Genomic DNA, 17,415 nt, shown 5'->3' with positions numbered 1-17,415 from the left:
TTCTAGTCACTGCTAGGACTAGGATGCTGCCAGGAGAGCAGCACAAAGTGTGCCATGTATATGCCATACTGTGACTTTATTTCACATGTGGGACATGGAAATCACATCTGAGGCTGCCTCAGAGGTACGCAAGGAGTATTAAATTTCCTATAATCTCACCAAAAACATTATGGACTAATAATAATAAAAAAAATCACGGCATAAAGCTCTTCATCCAATACACGGAACATGAGCTCATTAGAATTGGTAAAGAGTTTGTGGTTTCCCTTTCAAACTCCCACACTAAACTTAAATGATCTGATTAGCCATTATCTTCTTTTATATCATTTCAAAATGTCCATAACAGAGATCTGTAAAGAGACTAAAGTAGAAAAATACATGGGTTTGTTTTTTTCCTTTTCTGTTTTGCTTTCGCTGTCTGAGAAAACAGGCAAAACCCTTTCCTTTGACACGTTTCTGAGTATTCTGGAATGATAGCTGCAGTTTCAGGATGACAACATGAAAGAAGGTAGCACGTTTCTTACCAAGCCTAAAATCTTCTTTTACTCCTGCTGTATTTAAATTTATGCAGTTACTGCGTTTTACCCACTACATCACCCACTTATCTCTGACATTTTGGAGGCCACATACGAGCAGGTATTACTCCTCCAAAATCTGGCTGCTCTAGAGATGCTGAAAGCTTTCAGTCAGGAATTCAAATAGTCACTGCACCACGGTTTGATGGCAAAGACGACATGAAAACACTCACCGCAAAATCACCCGTAGTCTGCTCCTCTCTTGCAACAGACAGAATCTGCTCCAATAGCACACTTTACCTTAAATAACCTTTGTATCTATTTAAAGCCAGCCTGAATTCATTTCTCCTACTGGCTTCATTCCGGGTAAATAGCTGCTTTGATGTGTTTGTTACACTTTTGTCCAATCACTCGATTCCAGCTCCTTGTTTAAGCCTCAGGCTTGAGGGATGCAGTTTTGGTCACACCTTCGTGCTATTGATTAGCAGCTTTTACATTTAGCACAGCTAATCTGAGAGGCCATTATCCAATAGAAGGGTGCACAAAGAGAAGTAAGGACTGCATAGTAGGAAGATTCTGTTGGTTTTCCAAGAACTGTGCTGTCTGATGCCCACTCCAGATACTAGCAAACAAGCCTTTTTTATCACTTCAATGCCTTGAGAAGACTGTGTTCCAATTATTTCTCCCGCTGCCTTTTCCTGGTAGTTTTGTAAACTGTTCTCCAGAATTATTACTTCCCAGTAACAAAATAACAACCTTGACATCCTTATTCACCTCCCTCACTTTTCTGTGAAAACTCAAGAGGTTTTATCCATAAGCTGAAATCAATCATACTTCAAACTAAACATCCACTCACAAAAAGTCTTTTAAACACAGCTTTTCTCTACATGATGGTCCCTGATTGTGTTTAAAGTGTTTTTGGGGGTGATGGTAACACAGACACATCCAGAACTACGAACCTATTAAAGGTAGCACACACGACTTCAAGAGAGTAATGACAATTATAACACGGTGTGCTTCACCATCACTTACAGCTGGTATTTCCTGCTTGACTCTCTGTACTTACACTGATTTAATGAATAAGAACTCTGCTGAAAGGCAACGAAGCAAGTTTTGTGCTTTTCAGCACTGGAAACTATGTGACTGCAACATAACTACAAACTACTTCTAGTCTACTTTAAGTATTAAACCTCTTCTCTATTACTGAGCTAAACAGGGCAGAAACCTTCCAACTCAGTGACTTTCAGAGTGGCAAGAGGGGGAGGGAGAGCAGCCAAACAAAAAAGATGTTTCTTTTCAACTCCACATTTAGTCTAAAGCCAGACAAAATCAGGAATGCCTAAAAAGCCCTTGCTCTCAGCAGAAGGAATTTAATTATTTAGTTATCCAGGAGTGGACAGGCAAGGTAAGTCAGAGCTGCCAAGTATTATCTTTCCTGAAGTCTTTGTAAGAGGGGTTTGAGCCAGGAAATAATTAAATTAATAAATAAATACATCCATAGAGTTTTATCATTTTACAGTTAACTAAAATATTAATCAAAAGGTACGATTTCAATATTTACCTCCAAATTACATTAAAATACTGTTGAAACCTCACAGCTCATTGTTTAACATGCATCCATTACTGCTGTTTCCTCCAGGAAAAGGAATCATGAATAATAGTAATGAAAAATTACTCCTCTTGAGTTACATGAGTATCTGAAGTGCACAGGTTAATTTGCTCTGGTGTAAACAAATCCTTAACAAATGGTGAAGTGGAGCCCTGAAGACAGGACAGGACAGACATGGGCCTTTCTTTCAGTGTCTTTAATATATGACAGCTGGATGGAGACTTCACTGCACAAGCTACGAGTGCTGGCTGGCTGATACAACCTGAAACTGGGCAAATGAGCCAATGAACTTCATACTAATAGACTGCACAGATGTCAAATGTTGTTTCAAAAACCAAACCAACTCCTTTTTCTGCTTAATTGGAAGTTTCCCTGCACAGCAGCACTCCTTTCCCACCCCAGCACGGAAGTGCTGTGCAGAAGTTTCAGTATGAGTTAGCCTTCTTTGAATCTCAGACCAGTGCAAAACAGTGATATTTTCTCTGCAAAGATAAGATATTTTCTGTACTTAAACTGAAATTTGGCTGAGGATGTGGAGTCCACAGATTTGGCAGCCAAGAAGACAGATCTTCCTAGCCCTTGGCTGGTAACTTTTTCCCTTTGAAATCAAAGGGGGACTGCCTTACAAATTAATGCACTGGTTCTCAATAACACAGTCAGGGTATTCCTACAGCAGCAGTCCTGCTACATAAAAACCTGGTCCAGAGGGACTTCAACATCTCTCCTGGTTAAATGTTGTATCTGAGGAATCTCAACCTTTTTTGTGTGGCAGATACTTTTGATATGCAAAGTACAGCTTAAGTACTTCTCAAATGGGATTTTTTCTTTCCAGCCTCTTAACACAAAATTACTGTGCCTATGCTGCCATCAGAAAGTATTTGCTTTTACTAATAATACCGATTTTCACCCTTCCACAATAGGCTTTTTGTTAGTATTCATTTTGTTAAAATGAAACATTTCTCCCGATTTATCAGATGCTGCAGCTGCTGGGATTCTGCTCTGTCCCAGAACACAAGGGATTATCAGCAGTACTCCCAACACAGTGACAGTGCTGAGCTCCAACCTGCATTTACCCAGACACAGAGCAGCAGACCTTGCTCCATTGCTCTGTTTGTTATTCCAGGGACCATAAGCACTCTGCATACCTCCTTACTGCTCTGATTCACTCAACTGCCTGCACATTGCATGAAATCAGTGATTTTAGCAGGTTTTTTTGATGGAAAAAAAACCTGCTTTCAAACAGGGCAATTTATTATAAAACAGTAGTGACAAATCTCTCATGAAAAATTCCTGGGAAATCCTGGGTGATTTCCAATTCTCCTCTGTACAAATTTATGACTGCATTCTTAAGACAGAAAAATCTTTTAAGTGAACCCAGAAAAGAAGAGTTTAGTTATTGAGTACTGCAAGTAAAACACATCCTTCTGCCCAGAGCAATTTCAAAATCTCAGCTCTCTTTCCTTATACTTAAGTAGGAAAAGAGATGACTTTTCAGGACGCTAGACTTCAGAACCTAAGTAGAAAACTTGACTTTCAGAAATTTAGCCCTAAAATTTTGATTCAGTGCCAAATCTATTAATGTTGTAAGAGACAATGCAGAAGGCCTACACCGGTTACAAATTAGATATTAAAACCAAAAAACCTTTTCTGTCACAAAATGATAGAGGTAGTCCAGTGGAGTTCATCAAAATGTGTTTATATGTCTGTTTATTTAAATTTACTCCTGATTAGCTGCTTAGGCATACGAATCTTTTATATGAACAACACAATTTGGTTTTTCATCATTTATTACTCTGTCCTAACAACTTGAACTCTGCATGGGAAAAAAGTTAAATTGCATTCAGAGTTCCAGGGTTGCATATGCTCAGCTGTAATGCTATGGGGGCTAAAGCACAGGTTGAACATCTCCCTCCTGAGCCCATAACTCATTTCACTGACTCATGGTATCAAAGTGTTTGTGGAGTCCAAGCAAAAATCTGAGACTGTCCTCAGTTAACACTCCCAAAAAAGCCTGAAAGTAACATACCAGCCCAAAGTATGAGTGGGGCAAGGTTGACATCCCCACTGCCTCTACCCAGGCTCTGCTTTGCCACTGTGCTGCTGCTGCATCCACACAGAGAAAGCATTTAACCTCTGCCTTTTATAAAACAGTGAGGATGAGTAGTTGTGGAAGCCCAATCCCCAGAAGTGTCCAAGGCCGGGTTGGACAGGGCTTGGAGCAACTCAGGCTCAGGGAAGATGTCCCTGGCCACGGCAGAGGGTGGAATGGGATGAGCTTTAAGATCCCACCCAAACCATTCCATGATTCTATGATGCCAGCCTTCCCTTAGAAATAAAAGCATTACAAAATCTAGCAGCAAACTAGATAAGGGATTGGGTGTTACAGCAGAGAAAAAAAAAATATTAAAAGGAGATCACAATTCACACCACATAGACCTTGCAGAGCACAGAACTATCAGCTTGGCTGTACCAGAATACAGTTCCTGCTTTACCAGAAACAAGAAGCAAGGGAGTTTTAATTCAGACCCACAGCAGAAAGCATAAAGAGATGAGATATCACTGACATTCCTTCTCATCATCTCAGAAAACTTGGATTATTTGCCTCTTCTCCTTCCCCCCTTCCCTCTACATCTCTAAGCACAAATCCCTGGAGTATCCAATGGCAATATTCTATGACCAAGTCATCTCCTGCAGTAACAAAAAACTGATTGAGATCCTGAAATTTGAAGAATGTTCTGTGGAGTATGAAATTTGGACCAAAAGAACACAGTATGGGATAAAAGGAAAATAAATCCAGCCCATGCTATTTTTCTGACATAAGGATATGGCATATGAGGGAGGGGGTTACCCTGCTCACTAATGCAGGGATTGCATCATGCTTAATTCCCACACCAAGCATTTTATTTATTCTCTGTCAGCAATGACAAATAAATAGAAAGGCCTTCTCCTGGTGCCCAGCAGATTACAAAAACACTTCACCTCAATTAGCAGTGTTTCAGAGAAACACAGTGTTTGGCACAATCAGCAGTGCCACAGGCCCTGTGATGGAAGGGCTGCAGACCAGAGCATCACTTGGACCACGATCTGAGGGATGAATGGGCAATCCCCAGCTTGATCTATCACAGGAAGGGGTGACTGCATACCAGGATCAGAGAGATGGGACACTGACCTCACCTACTCCGACCTCATCCACGACAGACTATTTTCCCCACCCCTGTATCTGTTTGACTGAACTACATAATGTAGCAGGCAAGACAGCTGCTCTTCAGGAACAGAGGAATAATAGCTGGAGAAATACTCCTCTCTGTGCATACCACAGCCAGAGCCCACAGCACAGCTTCTTGCCAAGCCTTGATCCCCTGTGCAAGGAAAGCTGCACTCATCCCAGCACACACACAAATTACAGCCTCTGCTATGGACCACAGCATTTTGGGTGATTTACATAAAATGCTGACAGGTTTTCGGGGAAGGGAAAAGCACTTCAGTTTTTGCCAATGCAAACAACTGGCCAGATCATGCTTTGGTTGTGTGCAGTTAAAGAGGAGAGTGAAGCAGGATTCAGCTCCCAAAACATACTTAAATTGGCTTTCAGAGGTAGGGATGTACATGCCAGTTGGATTAGCTATAAAGAATGTCATCTGTTTCCACTCACTAGGGACAACCTCCCTTCTCTCCACCATTTTCCCTTGGGCTGCAAAACCAGACTACCCACAGGTCAGGGCTCATTCCAGAGCTGGGGCCAGCCCATCACGCCCCGCTGCTGAGGAAGTGGTGATGTATTTTAAAATACTGCACTTTACAAGATAGATACCAGTATGTTAAAAATACGCCTTAAAATCCAGGATGTGGAAATCCAAGCAAACTTCTCCTTCTGTTGTGGACAGCCAAGTAGCAGTGTGTATTAAAAAACAAACAAACAAAGTGGAGGGGGGGGAAAAAAAAAATCCTCTGCAAAATTTGCCAACTGGTTTACCGAGAACAGAGCACCGAGCAGCACATTAAAAGAAATACCATTTCTATATGCTTGAAATCATCTGTATAGAACAGTACATCCCAGCTCCTCTGCTCTGATGGGAAAAGTCAGAGCTCTCTGAGGAAGCAGCAGTAGCCTGAAGGAAAAAGCTACCAGTTATGCAATTGCTGCCCATGCACCCGCAGACGGCCGTCTCACCCGCACGCAGAGCAGATTTTGTTTCTTCCCCTTTGCATTTACACATCTTCTTTAACATGAAAAAGACAGCTTGCCTGTATTTCAAAGATGCACCAGCTATTTGGTATCTCAGAAATGCAGACCATTTAATTAAGTACCTAAACCTAAATTTAGCACAACTAGTTTAGTTGCTCGGGTTCAAATACACGGACTCCGATGCACCTACAGTACATATGCTCAGATACATGCAAGCACCAGTGAAAACTTTTCAGGAGGTTGAAAGCTGGAGACTCAGTCTGATACATTCTTGTTTCTCTTTCCTTCTTCTAGTAACAGCACACCAAAGTGTTAATCAAGGTTTTGATTCTCCAGCTAATGCTTTTCTCCTCTCGTAATTCCTGTCTAAAATCATGAGTGTATCATAAACGATACTGCCATGCTTTGCATTACACACTTAGGTCAAGTTTTTATCAATACAACTCATAGACAGGAAATTAACTATGTAATATATATTTATTAGTCCTCTGTACAGAAATTCTATTGATTTCTTGCCCATCAAGAGCACACTACTGGACTGCAAACTACCAGGTTTACAAAGGGATTACACAGTCTTTCTTACTCTACTCTAAAACTCCACCTTTCTTTTTATATCCTCACAGATGTCAGCCAGTGTGTATCTCTCACCTCATTAAATAATAGCAAAGATAAAAAGTAAAATATCTAAAAAATACAAAGAACACACACCCTTTGAGGCTCCACCACAAAAACCTGTGCTTAACCTTAATAAGGTTTAAGTGTGCATCCAAAGTTGAGTATCTTGAAGCCCTTCAGGTGACTTACATGTGCTTAAATCTCATAAAAGTTAAGCACAAGCTTAAGTGCTTTTTTGAATCAAAGGTAGACTGCTGCAAGACCAGAGAGCATCATCTTCTGGCACCACCTGTACTTCTGCTGGAGGTGACTATTGCTCCCACCTGAGGAGTGGGCAGCACAGGGGAGTGAGTACCAGCTTCCTGGGCACACCATATTACCATATTAGCCATGAGTTCCCTGAAACATCCCAGTTTGAGCTCAAGGCATGATTTTTCAAACCACCAAGACCAGCCCAATAAGCAGAGGTCCCCTTTGCCTATTAAATTCTCAAACCCACAAGCCTGGTAAGCTATTTGGGACTCCAAATGGTAATAAAAATACAAGTGCTGGGTGAGATCAAGCACTGAAAGCTGCCTGCAGAATGGTATTGAGATGGTGTGGGGGAGCCAGGGGTGGTTCAGATGAGTATGCTCACACAGTGAGCAGCAAGCCCACCCTGGCATCAGGACAGCTGGGTAATGAGTGTTCCCTCCAGGGTTTGCTCATCCCAGACCCAGCCACTTCCAAAAGAAGTGTGAGATCCCCAGGAAGCTGCTGGTCTTGTCCACCTGTGAGCACCTCCAATGGAAGAACACCTTAAGACTCCTCTTAAAGGCTGAGCAGCTTTGCACTGCACACACACGAACAACACGACCCACCTGCCCCCATGCCAGAGAATGACTCCCACCACCTTGCTCCAGTCAAGAACAGTAAGAAAAGCAATTTCCAGACTTTGGTGCTGTTTCTAAGAACAAAACACTGGAAATTAAAGGAAGCACCATGCTTGCCAGCAGGAGAGCATCACCAGAATTTGGAAAGCAGGAAGAGAAACAAAAGAAGTGAAGGCCATTTTCTCCCTCCCCAGCTTCCTGCTACCCCAAGAATGAAAAGGGAAGAGAGAAGAGTTGTCAGGTAACATCAACATCGCCACAGATTTTCTTTCAGCTGCTTACCAGTGTGGCTCCTTTTATGTACCATTAGCACATTGGGCCCAATGCAAACCATGCCACAGACGTCACATTTCAGTTTACCATTCGGAAGCCGGATTCCTCCCTCGCTTGATAGCTCCTGGATCTTTCTGTTATCCACCATCTCGTTACTCCCAATGAAGGGATCTTCCAGGCTGCTTCCTCCATCATGAGCTCTGATAATATCTTCATGAATCAGGGGCTTCCTGTCAAATTCCTCATCACTTTGCATTTCTAGCTTTACTGAATTTGCTGAAATTAAAAAAAAAAAAAAAATTAAGTTCAACGTATGTATTTTCCAAGTTCCCAACTACTAATAATGATAAACTTTTTACTGTTATCAATATTAAATCCTTGAAGCTCAAATCATCATGAAAGTCTCATGGTGGTGATGGCATCACAAGTTACAATCACTTATTTCTTTAAGCTTTGTTTTGTTTTGGGTTTTTTCAATTCCTAAATTCTATATAAGTTTAAGAACTCAGGCAGTGTGATCGAGACAGCTGTCAAAAGTTGCAGAGATGCTGCAGGATTAAGAACTGACCTCCTGCTTCTCCACTGAAACCAGGAGAATTGCCTTCTTCTCAAGGAGCAAAAGCCACAGGAGCAAAAGCCAAAGCCAGAGCTGCTCCTTCCAGGCCTCCCCTGCCCAGTGCCCTGAGAGGCAAGGCTCTTTCTCCCAAAGGCACAGCACAAGGAAACAAAGCAGGATTGTTCCAAATGCAAAGATCCAGTGAAGCCAGGCTTGTGGGCTGTGCCAGTAATCTCCAAATCACCCTGCCTGCACAGACAGGTTCCCCAATGGAGGGGAGACCAATCTCTGGATGAGCCTCCAGTGCTTTTTGCTCCCACCTTCTGATTCACGTCCATGGGATACTGCCAAGGCAAACAGGGCTGCAGCAAGACCTACACTGCTGGATTATTTATATTTGCAAGCGAAATACATGCAGTGTAAGACCTTTCACATCTGCCTGGTGAGACTGGCTGCTGATTTCTGTGATCCTCAGGTGACAGGATAAACCTCCTTTAACCATTGAGAGCTTGTGGTATCAGCAAGCCTTTAAAGGAAACAAATGGGCTCAGCTTTTTCACAAAGGGGTGTCAGTGCAGGGGTGTTGTAATCACCAAATGCCCCCACTTCAGTGCTTCAGGAGTTGGTTGAACCTGCTGAAAGGCCCATCCCAGAGTCAGAGCCTCCATCCACAGTGTCAGCCAGAAGGCAAGCCCACGTGTCTGCTTCCCTAAGCCTTGATCCTGCTGAGGGGTTTAACAAGAAGGTGATTCAGCCTTCATATCTAAGCAGTCTTTGACCTCTGTACTAAGGCCATTGGCACGAGTGCCAGTGACAGCAGCAGACCTGGAGCACAAATCTGTGCCCTGGGCCTGCCTGGTGTCACCAAACTCTGGCCACATGTGCTCACTTCTTGGCAACTTCCAAGGGGTCTCCATCCAGAAACCCAATGGCAATTATAACTAAACACTGTGAGGCATCACACCTTCAAACAGCTGGAAATATCAGATGAAAAAATGCTACTATTTAGAGTTCCTCCTTCATCTTCCTTTCTTCCCCTTCCCAGAAAACACAGGGTTCAGAGACTGATGTTGACACTGCAACTCTAAATCACTCTGTTACTACCAGGGAAAGCATAATGAAAAGGGTTCAGCAACCAGAGACCAAGCAATGGTAAGATGTTCCTTTTTAATAAACATCTGTTGAAACATCTTTCACTACTCATCAAGGCACTAATGGCTAAGAAATGAAAATAAAGTATTACTATGGCAAAGCCCATCCAGAGCAAGGACACTGCTGCATCAGATCACAGCAGACCAGTATCAGCACAGGCACTGCCATCCAAATGGTCTGTAACTACAAAATACTCGAGCGCATCACTTATAGAAAGGAATTAATATTTTTGTTACCACAGAGATGCATTTATTGTTCTTAAAAGAGTAAAAAGCAGCCCAGACTGAAAGGCTGGCTAGGACATGGCCCCAGGCAGAGCCCTGTGTAAAAACAGGTCAAGAGGAGGCAGTTTGCATGGGGAGCAGGAGGGGACTGGCCCCACCAGAGCAGCAAGAGAAGCCATGGGAAGCAATCCTTCCCTAGTGCTGAGCCCAAGTGGCACAGCCACAGCCTTCTGACCGAGAACATCTACCCTCCTGGAGGGGATGAGCAGAGAGCAGGAAGAGCAGCTCTGGCAGCTCTGTGGGCTGTCAGGGAGAGAGCTGAGGTCCCAGACCCACCTCCCATGGAAAGCACATACTGGTGATTTATGGACAGCCCACTTTCAGAGGCAGTTCCCTCTAATAATAGCTGCCTTTTGGGCTATTCAGCAAGTCTGAGAATGAAGCCCAAAGAAACGGCTCGCTGGCTTTAGGAGCAGGATTTAATACACTCAGCCACACAAGTAGCTACAGCAGAGCCAGAAACAGTGTCTATGCTCTTCACCTAAAACCCCAGGTTGCTGCCACAAGCCTGCACACTGTCCTAGCACAGCACTGCACAAAATATCCAAAAGCCACATCCCAACTGTGCATAGTTACATGTACTCACAACAGAAAGTCTCGACTCTTACGTGTCTTCTTACGTATATACATTTTTGTCAGTTTCTCTGATTTGGGATAATAAACACTTGAGTGCAGTTAGTGCTGAGCACCATGACTTCCCATTCACAGCTGTGGAGCTCTGCCTGCTCAGCACTCATGAGAGCAACGCTGTGAGAGCCTACAAACGGGAAGACCACTTATATTATCTTCCTTCCCTTAGCACTTCTTTCTGCTGAATGACATTTTCAAGCGACAGGAAAAGGAGCAGGACAGACTCCCCACACGCAGAGCTCACAAAGCCCCAGGAATTCACACTGCATCCTTCAGAACATCCCAGCTATTCCATGAGCTGTGCAGGCTGTTTTCTGTCTCCCTCCTTCCCTCATCCCCGTGCACACAGAGCACTGCCAGTGCCATTTTCAGAAACCCTCTGGTAGCTGTGGAAAGGTTTCCTCCAGCTGGGACCAACAGCAGCTCTCCAAGGAGGGGAGAAGGGATCTCCTCGTGCTAATCAGGGCATCTCCTCTGCCTTACATCATACAGGTGTACATATTAGGCTGTGTGGTAGCTTGCACACAAACAGGCACTTAAATTGCATATAGTTTGTTTTCTTTGTTCTCAGGAAGCTGCAATCGTTTAGTAGTGGCACTGTCTTTGTTTTCACCTAAAGCACTGAGGGAGCACAATGAACACTCCTGCAAAGGAAAAAGAGATGTACAAGGGATGTTGAATCCCCCATCAAATTTCACCCTGTGTTCCCTTGCCTTTCTTGTTCATATGCTTGATAAATAAGTGAGTGGATTTTGTTGGGGTTTTGTTAAGTTTTTGGGACATTCCTAAAAAAAAAAAAAAAAAAAAAAAATTTGCAGCAAAATAGACAGTAGGGATAAAACTGTAATCCAGCTCACTGCAAAAGCATGAACTTGAAGTCAACCCATTTCCCTCCAGTTAATATATGTTCCTTGGACTTCTTCCAGACCGGCAAAACACCTTGTGTGGAAAAACACAAGAAGCACAAAAGCTCCTACCTGGGAATAGAAAGCTAATGGCACATATTTGCCAGTCTACACATTTATGTTGTTTTCTTTTTTATTTTTCTTTATTTTTTGGGGTTTGGAAGATTGGGTTTTTTTGGATTTTTTTGTGTTTTTTTTATTCAGCACGCAAATCAGCTGATCCTGAATCACACTTTATCCTGAGTGGCCAAATTGAATAAAATTACTGTTAATGTCTCATAAGTGCCAATTAAACTCCAATTCTGCGTTAAAGAGTTTCTTGGGAACTTTTCAGTACAAAAATATTTCCTTCACCCACAAATTAGCATGGCTACAAACCAGAAGTTGGAAGGTCCACGTAAAAAAACACATTCCTGGTATTTTATCTTCAACCATGGAAATTTTTCCCTCAAAAGTGAGATCTGGGGGAAAAAAATCTTTCTGTCTTGTTGAGAGATTTGATACTCAGGTGGAGTGTAAAGTGAAGGACTGGATATCTTCTTAAGCAAGCAACAAGAGTGAAATTTCCACTAAGAAACAAAATTCCTCTTGTCCAACACACCAGGGAGAAGGCAGCAGGGCTGTACCCCCCTGTCTCCTCCACCGTCTGCTGTCCTAGGTCAATGCTTATTTTATCTGTGGCCTTGGAAAGCCAGGCTGGCCACTGTCACCGAGGGTTTGTGGTCTCCAGCTGGAGGCTGGCCTTTCCTGGCAGCAGCCATGAACCACCAGCCCCTTCCTGCTGCCCCTGGAGCAGCAGCAAGTCAAGCCAGACCCCTCAAAGCCTCCCACGCTTCTGCCCCTTCCTCTTGCCAGCAGCAAACAGCCTCAGATATTCATCCTTGAGGAGGTAAAATTTAAACCTGCCACCCCCGAGGAGCCTTGGATGGCTCTGTGGGTGAACACAGTGAAGGACATTCACAGACACAACGTGACCAGAGAGTGGGTGCCAGCTGGGGCACCAGCAATCCCAGCTCTGCTCCAGGTTCCCTGTCCAGAAAACAACAAAAAGCAGCTTTCAAAGCCCAGATGATGTGTCTGTCTTTACACCCAGATGCAAAGAGATTGTGAAAATGAGGCTGAGCCCTAACTACAGCAGCACAATGACAGGCAGCTACAGCACAGCCTTGTGCTTATTGTCCTGTCAGTGGTCAGTGACACTGTCTATTTAAATCATGCACCTCTCCTAGGCAGCGGATTAATGATATTGCTAATTGGCAGCTACAGACAAATAGAAAATGACCCAGTTTCTAACAGATTTTGAACCGAATTCTTACACATCAGAAGCCTTGAAGTAGGTGTGTCCCTATGCTATTAAACTCCCTGGTTTTACACTGTCAAAAGCACTCAGCCAGGGTGAGTGTAATACAGTTAATTTTAAGAACCAGAATGGCAAACCAATGAGTGTTTTGTAAGATGAAAATTAAAGGAGGAGGGGGAAAACCCTTCTGTCTTGATGAATTTTGAAAGTTCAAGGTATGGAATGCCAGAAGCTGGAAACAATGATCCCTGGCTCTTGTTCAGTCTAAGAGCACTCTGATAGCAAAATGGGTCCTTAAAGAGGGTGTTTACATCACTCCAGAAGTGTAGTGAGACTTTAATGCATGTTCAAACATACTTTCCTCCTGAAATAGCACAAAATAGTCTTGGGTGAAAGAAAAATTAATCTTTGAGTTTCTTGTTGCTGATAGAATTTGCGTCTAAGTTAACAACACTTTTCAAGTTCATTTCAACGTAATTGTGAGCTATTAAATGTGTAAACAAGGGAGAGAGCCAAGGGAGCCAGCAGCAAGTCTCCTCTTTCTAAAAAATGCACCACACAAGAGGTGAGAATGCCAGCCAAACAGCGGCAGAACAGGGCACAGAATCGGCTCTGTTGTCACCTCATAGACACAAAGTACTTATCTAACAGGTTGACATTAAAAAGCAATCAGTTTTTAAACTCTCTTTTTGTCTCTAAATAAATACTGTTAAGTTCCTGAGAAAGGAGCAGGTCTCCCCTTCTCCTCAGTAGCAGGTATCACTCCAAAGCTGTGATGCTGAGGAATAAGCAGGGTGAGATCTGCTCAAGGCAGTGCATCTGCTGCTCAGGAGAAGGGAAGATGTCTCTTCAATGGCACCTGTGGGCAATGCTGTCTTACCAACACTGAAATGAAAGGTGTTTCAGATCAGGGTTAGAAAGGTGTATTTTAAAGCAGCCAGTTTTGCTTTCACAGTACATTGAAGCTTTCTGGAAGCTGAATCTGGATGGAACAAATGAGGGTGAATGTCACCTGCAGAAGAGGGAAATTAGCCAACTCAAATACCAAAATGTCTGATCATGGATGTTCCCAATGTCAAATCTGTTTATTGCAAGCTCCAAAGATTTAGCTTTTGGCCACCGAGCCAGGGTGAATCGTAGATGGTGCCACCATCTTGTCATGAGTGACCTCCACAGGGTTCTGTTCATTCACAACAATCCAACCAAATAGTTCACAACTAATAAGAAAGGGAATGTTTCAGAGACTTTGTGCAGAGTCCTTTCCTGCATGCCACAAACGGGATTCTTCAAGCCCACAAGGAGGTGGTTAATGCGCCAGAAATTCAGTGAGAACTCATCGGCTTATTTAGGGATCCTTAGAAATTTTTAGTTTTCACTTTGAAGAATCTCAGTTTAAGCCTGCTACCTCTGAAGTCAATTTAAACTCTCACTAAATGCAACAGAAGACTTATTTCATATCTTCTGGAGGTGGTGTGTGCAGTAAGTGTAGACTAACAGGTCTGTTACACCCAAGTTTAGTTTAAATTAGGATGCTATTGCAGAGCTAAGCCAAGCTTCAGTCAGGTTTTAGCTGACACAAACTGTGGTTGCCATCCTCCCTCAATCCCCACCCCTTCCATCTTTTATACTGGCACCAGTGAGCATGGAACTGGGTGCTACACCAATTTGGTTGAAAACTGATCTTCCTGAGAAAAATCAACCCTTTTCAGCTGGATCAGGCTCCTGAGCTGGCATACTGTGCCATCACAACGACCAGTTTTGGCTCATGTGGAGCTGCACCCCAGATGTCACCACACATTTTCAGCAGCAATGGTTCTAAATCACCAGGTGGCCTCTCCCAACCCAGCTCTCCAGGGCTAGACACAAGGAATGAAGACTGCAGCACTAAAATGCATGGAACAACTTTTATGCTGAAATGGTCATACAAGTTTATGCAAATACGAAGCTGAAAAGAACACAGCTACCATTGGAGGGGCTCTGATTTAAGCAAACACCATCCCAGCACGAGCAGCATTAAGAGCTGAGATCTCTTTTCTATCACAGGGCCCAATTTGATGGTTTCAATGACACAAACACCAGAAATGTTTTGAGCCAGCAATCCTTCCAGTCTTCCACAAGGTCACATTCAGTGAGATTCCTGCTGAAGTCCAAAGGCTGGGACATTGAGTAAGGAGTTTCTTGGTGTAAGTAAGCAAGGCAGTACCTAGGTCAGAATCTGCCCCAGATGCCCAGCCTTCAGGCATGACTGTTTGCTCACCACAAGTCACCCATGCTGCACACCTCCATCTGGCAAGAGTATGAACTCCTAATTGAATATATATGATTGCTCAGTGTCACAAGATTCCTCTCCAGAAAGACCTCAGGCCAAATTTCACCCACAAATGCATCTACGCAAGCAGCACTTACACAAGCCAGAGTCGTGTATTCATATCCCAGGGTAGGAAAAGTACTCCTGATGACCCAGCCTCCCCCTCCCTTTGTGCCTGTACTTACAGAGTAATATAGTGCAACAAATACTGTGCTAAACATAATACAAGGTTTCTGCCAATTCCCTATAGGTGCAAGGAGGAGTTTCTCTTTCCCATTCTCCCTACCCTTTTGCAGGGCCAGAACCTGATGCCTGTGCAAGATGAGTGAACACAGCAGGACTCTGCTCCTCTGCTGTCCCCTCAAGCTAACTCAGATGATAGTGTTGGACTCATGGATTTTCCCTAAGGTCAAACGAGGAGCAATTGTTGGATAGATCTTTATTTGTTCTGCCTTTTCTTCCCCCCCTGTATTGATGGGGTGAGAGGGAGCAGGATTTTCTTTCTCCTCTCCTTTTGCTGTTGTACAAGACATGTTTTTCATGTCATCTGGCAAAGTCTGTCTCTACACATAAGAGCTGCCCAGCCCTTGTGCTCCCTGCTCTGTTGTCCTGCACACTGCAGCAATTGGGATTTTCTGCCTTTGTGTGAATGATTTCCCACTTGTTTCTGAGGGGCAGGTGATGCTGGGGGTGGTGGTGCTCAGCAGCTGCTCTCCAGGGCCCCTTGCATTGTGAAGTTCCATGTCACAGTGGCTGTGCAGTGCAGGAGGCAGGTTTGGTCCTGTGGGGGTCTCCCCAGCCTTTCCTCTGCTGACCTAAAGTGTCTCTTACTGTCTGCAATGTGCACATTCAATACTGTCAGTCTCCTCTCCTGCCACAGCTCTTCTTCACTTCAGTACAGCTATTTCTGATGCACACTGAAAAGCAGAGAGAGAGGAAAAATAAAGGCTCAGTCCTACAGTGAAACACACTATCTACCAAATATTAAACCATGAACACTTTTTAAAGACCAGTTCAGATTCCAGCGAGGGAGGAGAAGAAACACTCATTGAGGAGTGACACAACATTCACCCCTAAGTGGATTTCCTAAGAAGCTGCTGAGAGCTCTATACAGTACAAAAACTAGAAATTTGTAATAGAAAATGCTGACAAACTACAGCTATATATGGACCATCCCTTATACACAAAAATAAAGTGATTGATAACATCCATTTGAAGAGACCAAACCTTATTGCTCACTCATTGTTGTCTCTGCTTCTTATAAAATGCAGGACTTCCCAAAATGGTTTCCAACATACACAAAGGGTAGTAATTATAACTAGTAATAATTATTTCATTTATAAGGAACTTTCCATTAGGGATCTGCACTATATTTGAAAATACACCTGAAGAAATTGTTTGAAGCCAGTGGAATCACTTCTCTGTGTCTGGACTTTGCTTCATTTTCTGCCATTTTTACCACTAAAGACATTATCTTAAATAAGTGAAAGGCTTTCATTACGAAGTTACACATCATCGTTCACAGCTTTCAGGAAAAGTTTTATTTATTTCTCATTATATAAACTCTAAATCATCTTAATGTAACCTGACCTAGCCATGTCCTCCTCCTCTAAATAAGGCACCTCCCCAGCTCATCAACCCATGGAAAATTATAGGATAAGCACCTGCCACAAAAATATTTTCTGTCTTTGTCACTCTATTGTAAAAAGCAGACAAACAACAAAACCTGCTTTATTTATTTTTTTGAGCCAAAGCCTTGTCTGCACCCTGGGAGGCAGGTGGCTGTTGCAAAGCAATGGGCAGGTCCTCTGGTCCATTTGTAGTTCTGGATCATTGCAAACATTGTGCCTGAGCACAGGGACTTCTCCACAGTCACTGCTGGGCTGGACTCCTGCAGGACTAAAAGAAATAAAGGGAAAGCAGCTTTGCCTAACCACAGTGTAACTGCACAATGCTGAAGGAGGACTCTTAAAAGCCAGTGTCTTTGTAAATGCTGATTTCTGTCAGCATGGTGCTGCTTTGAAACATGCATTTTCACTCGAGGAGCAAATAAAAGAAAATTCTATGTCCTTACTTGTTTATTTTTTTTTTAATTATTTGAGATGGCACAAGAGGACAAGGACTTAGGGATCTGGAAATATCTGCTCACAGTTCAGAGACCCCAGCAGTACTGAGTTCAGCCCATTAAGGCAGAACTTAGAGCACAAAAA

General features: G+C 43.2%; 1 protein-coding gene across 7 annotated transcripts in view; it reads right to left on the bottom strand.

The window, feature by feature from the left end:
* The window catches only part of IKZF2 (IKAROS family zinc finger 2), a 107,765-nt gene that overhangs the window by 38,446 nt on the left and 51,904 nt on the right, over window positions 1-17,415 (bottom strand). For 5 of the 7 annotated variants that reach the window (XM_079311398.1, XM_079311397.1, XM_079311402.1 and 2 more), the window contains one exon: window positions 8,080-8,346. In XM_079311398.1, coding sequence (XP_079167524.1) covers window positions 8,080-8,346 — 267 coding nt within the window. The remainder of the gene's footprint in view (window positions 1-8,079; window positions 8,347-17,415) is intronic. The other 2 variants (XM_079311400.1, XM_079311403.1) reach the window with 1 other exon arrangement.

Source organism: Erithacus rubecula, assembly GCF_903797595.1.
Source record: "Erithacus rubecula genome assembly, chromosome: 8".
Lineage (NCBI taxonomy): Eukaryota > Metazoa > Chordata > Aves > Passeriformes > Muscicapidae > Erithacus > Erithacus rubecula.
The sequence above is the reverse complement of the archived record's forward strand: the minus strand, read 5'-3'. Positions and strand labels throughout refer to the sequence as shown.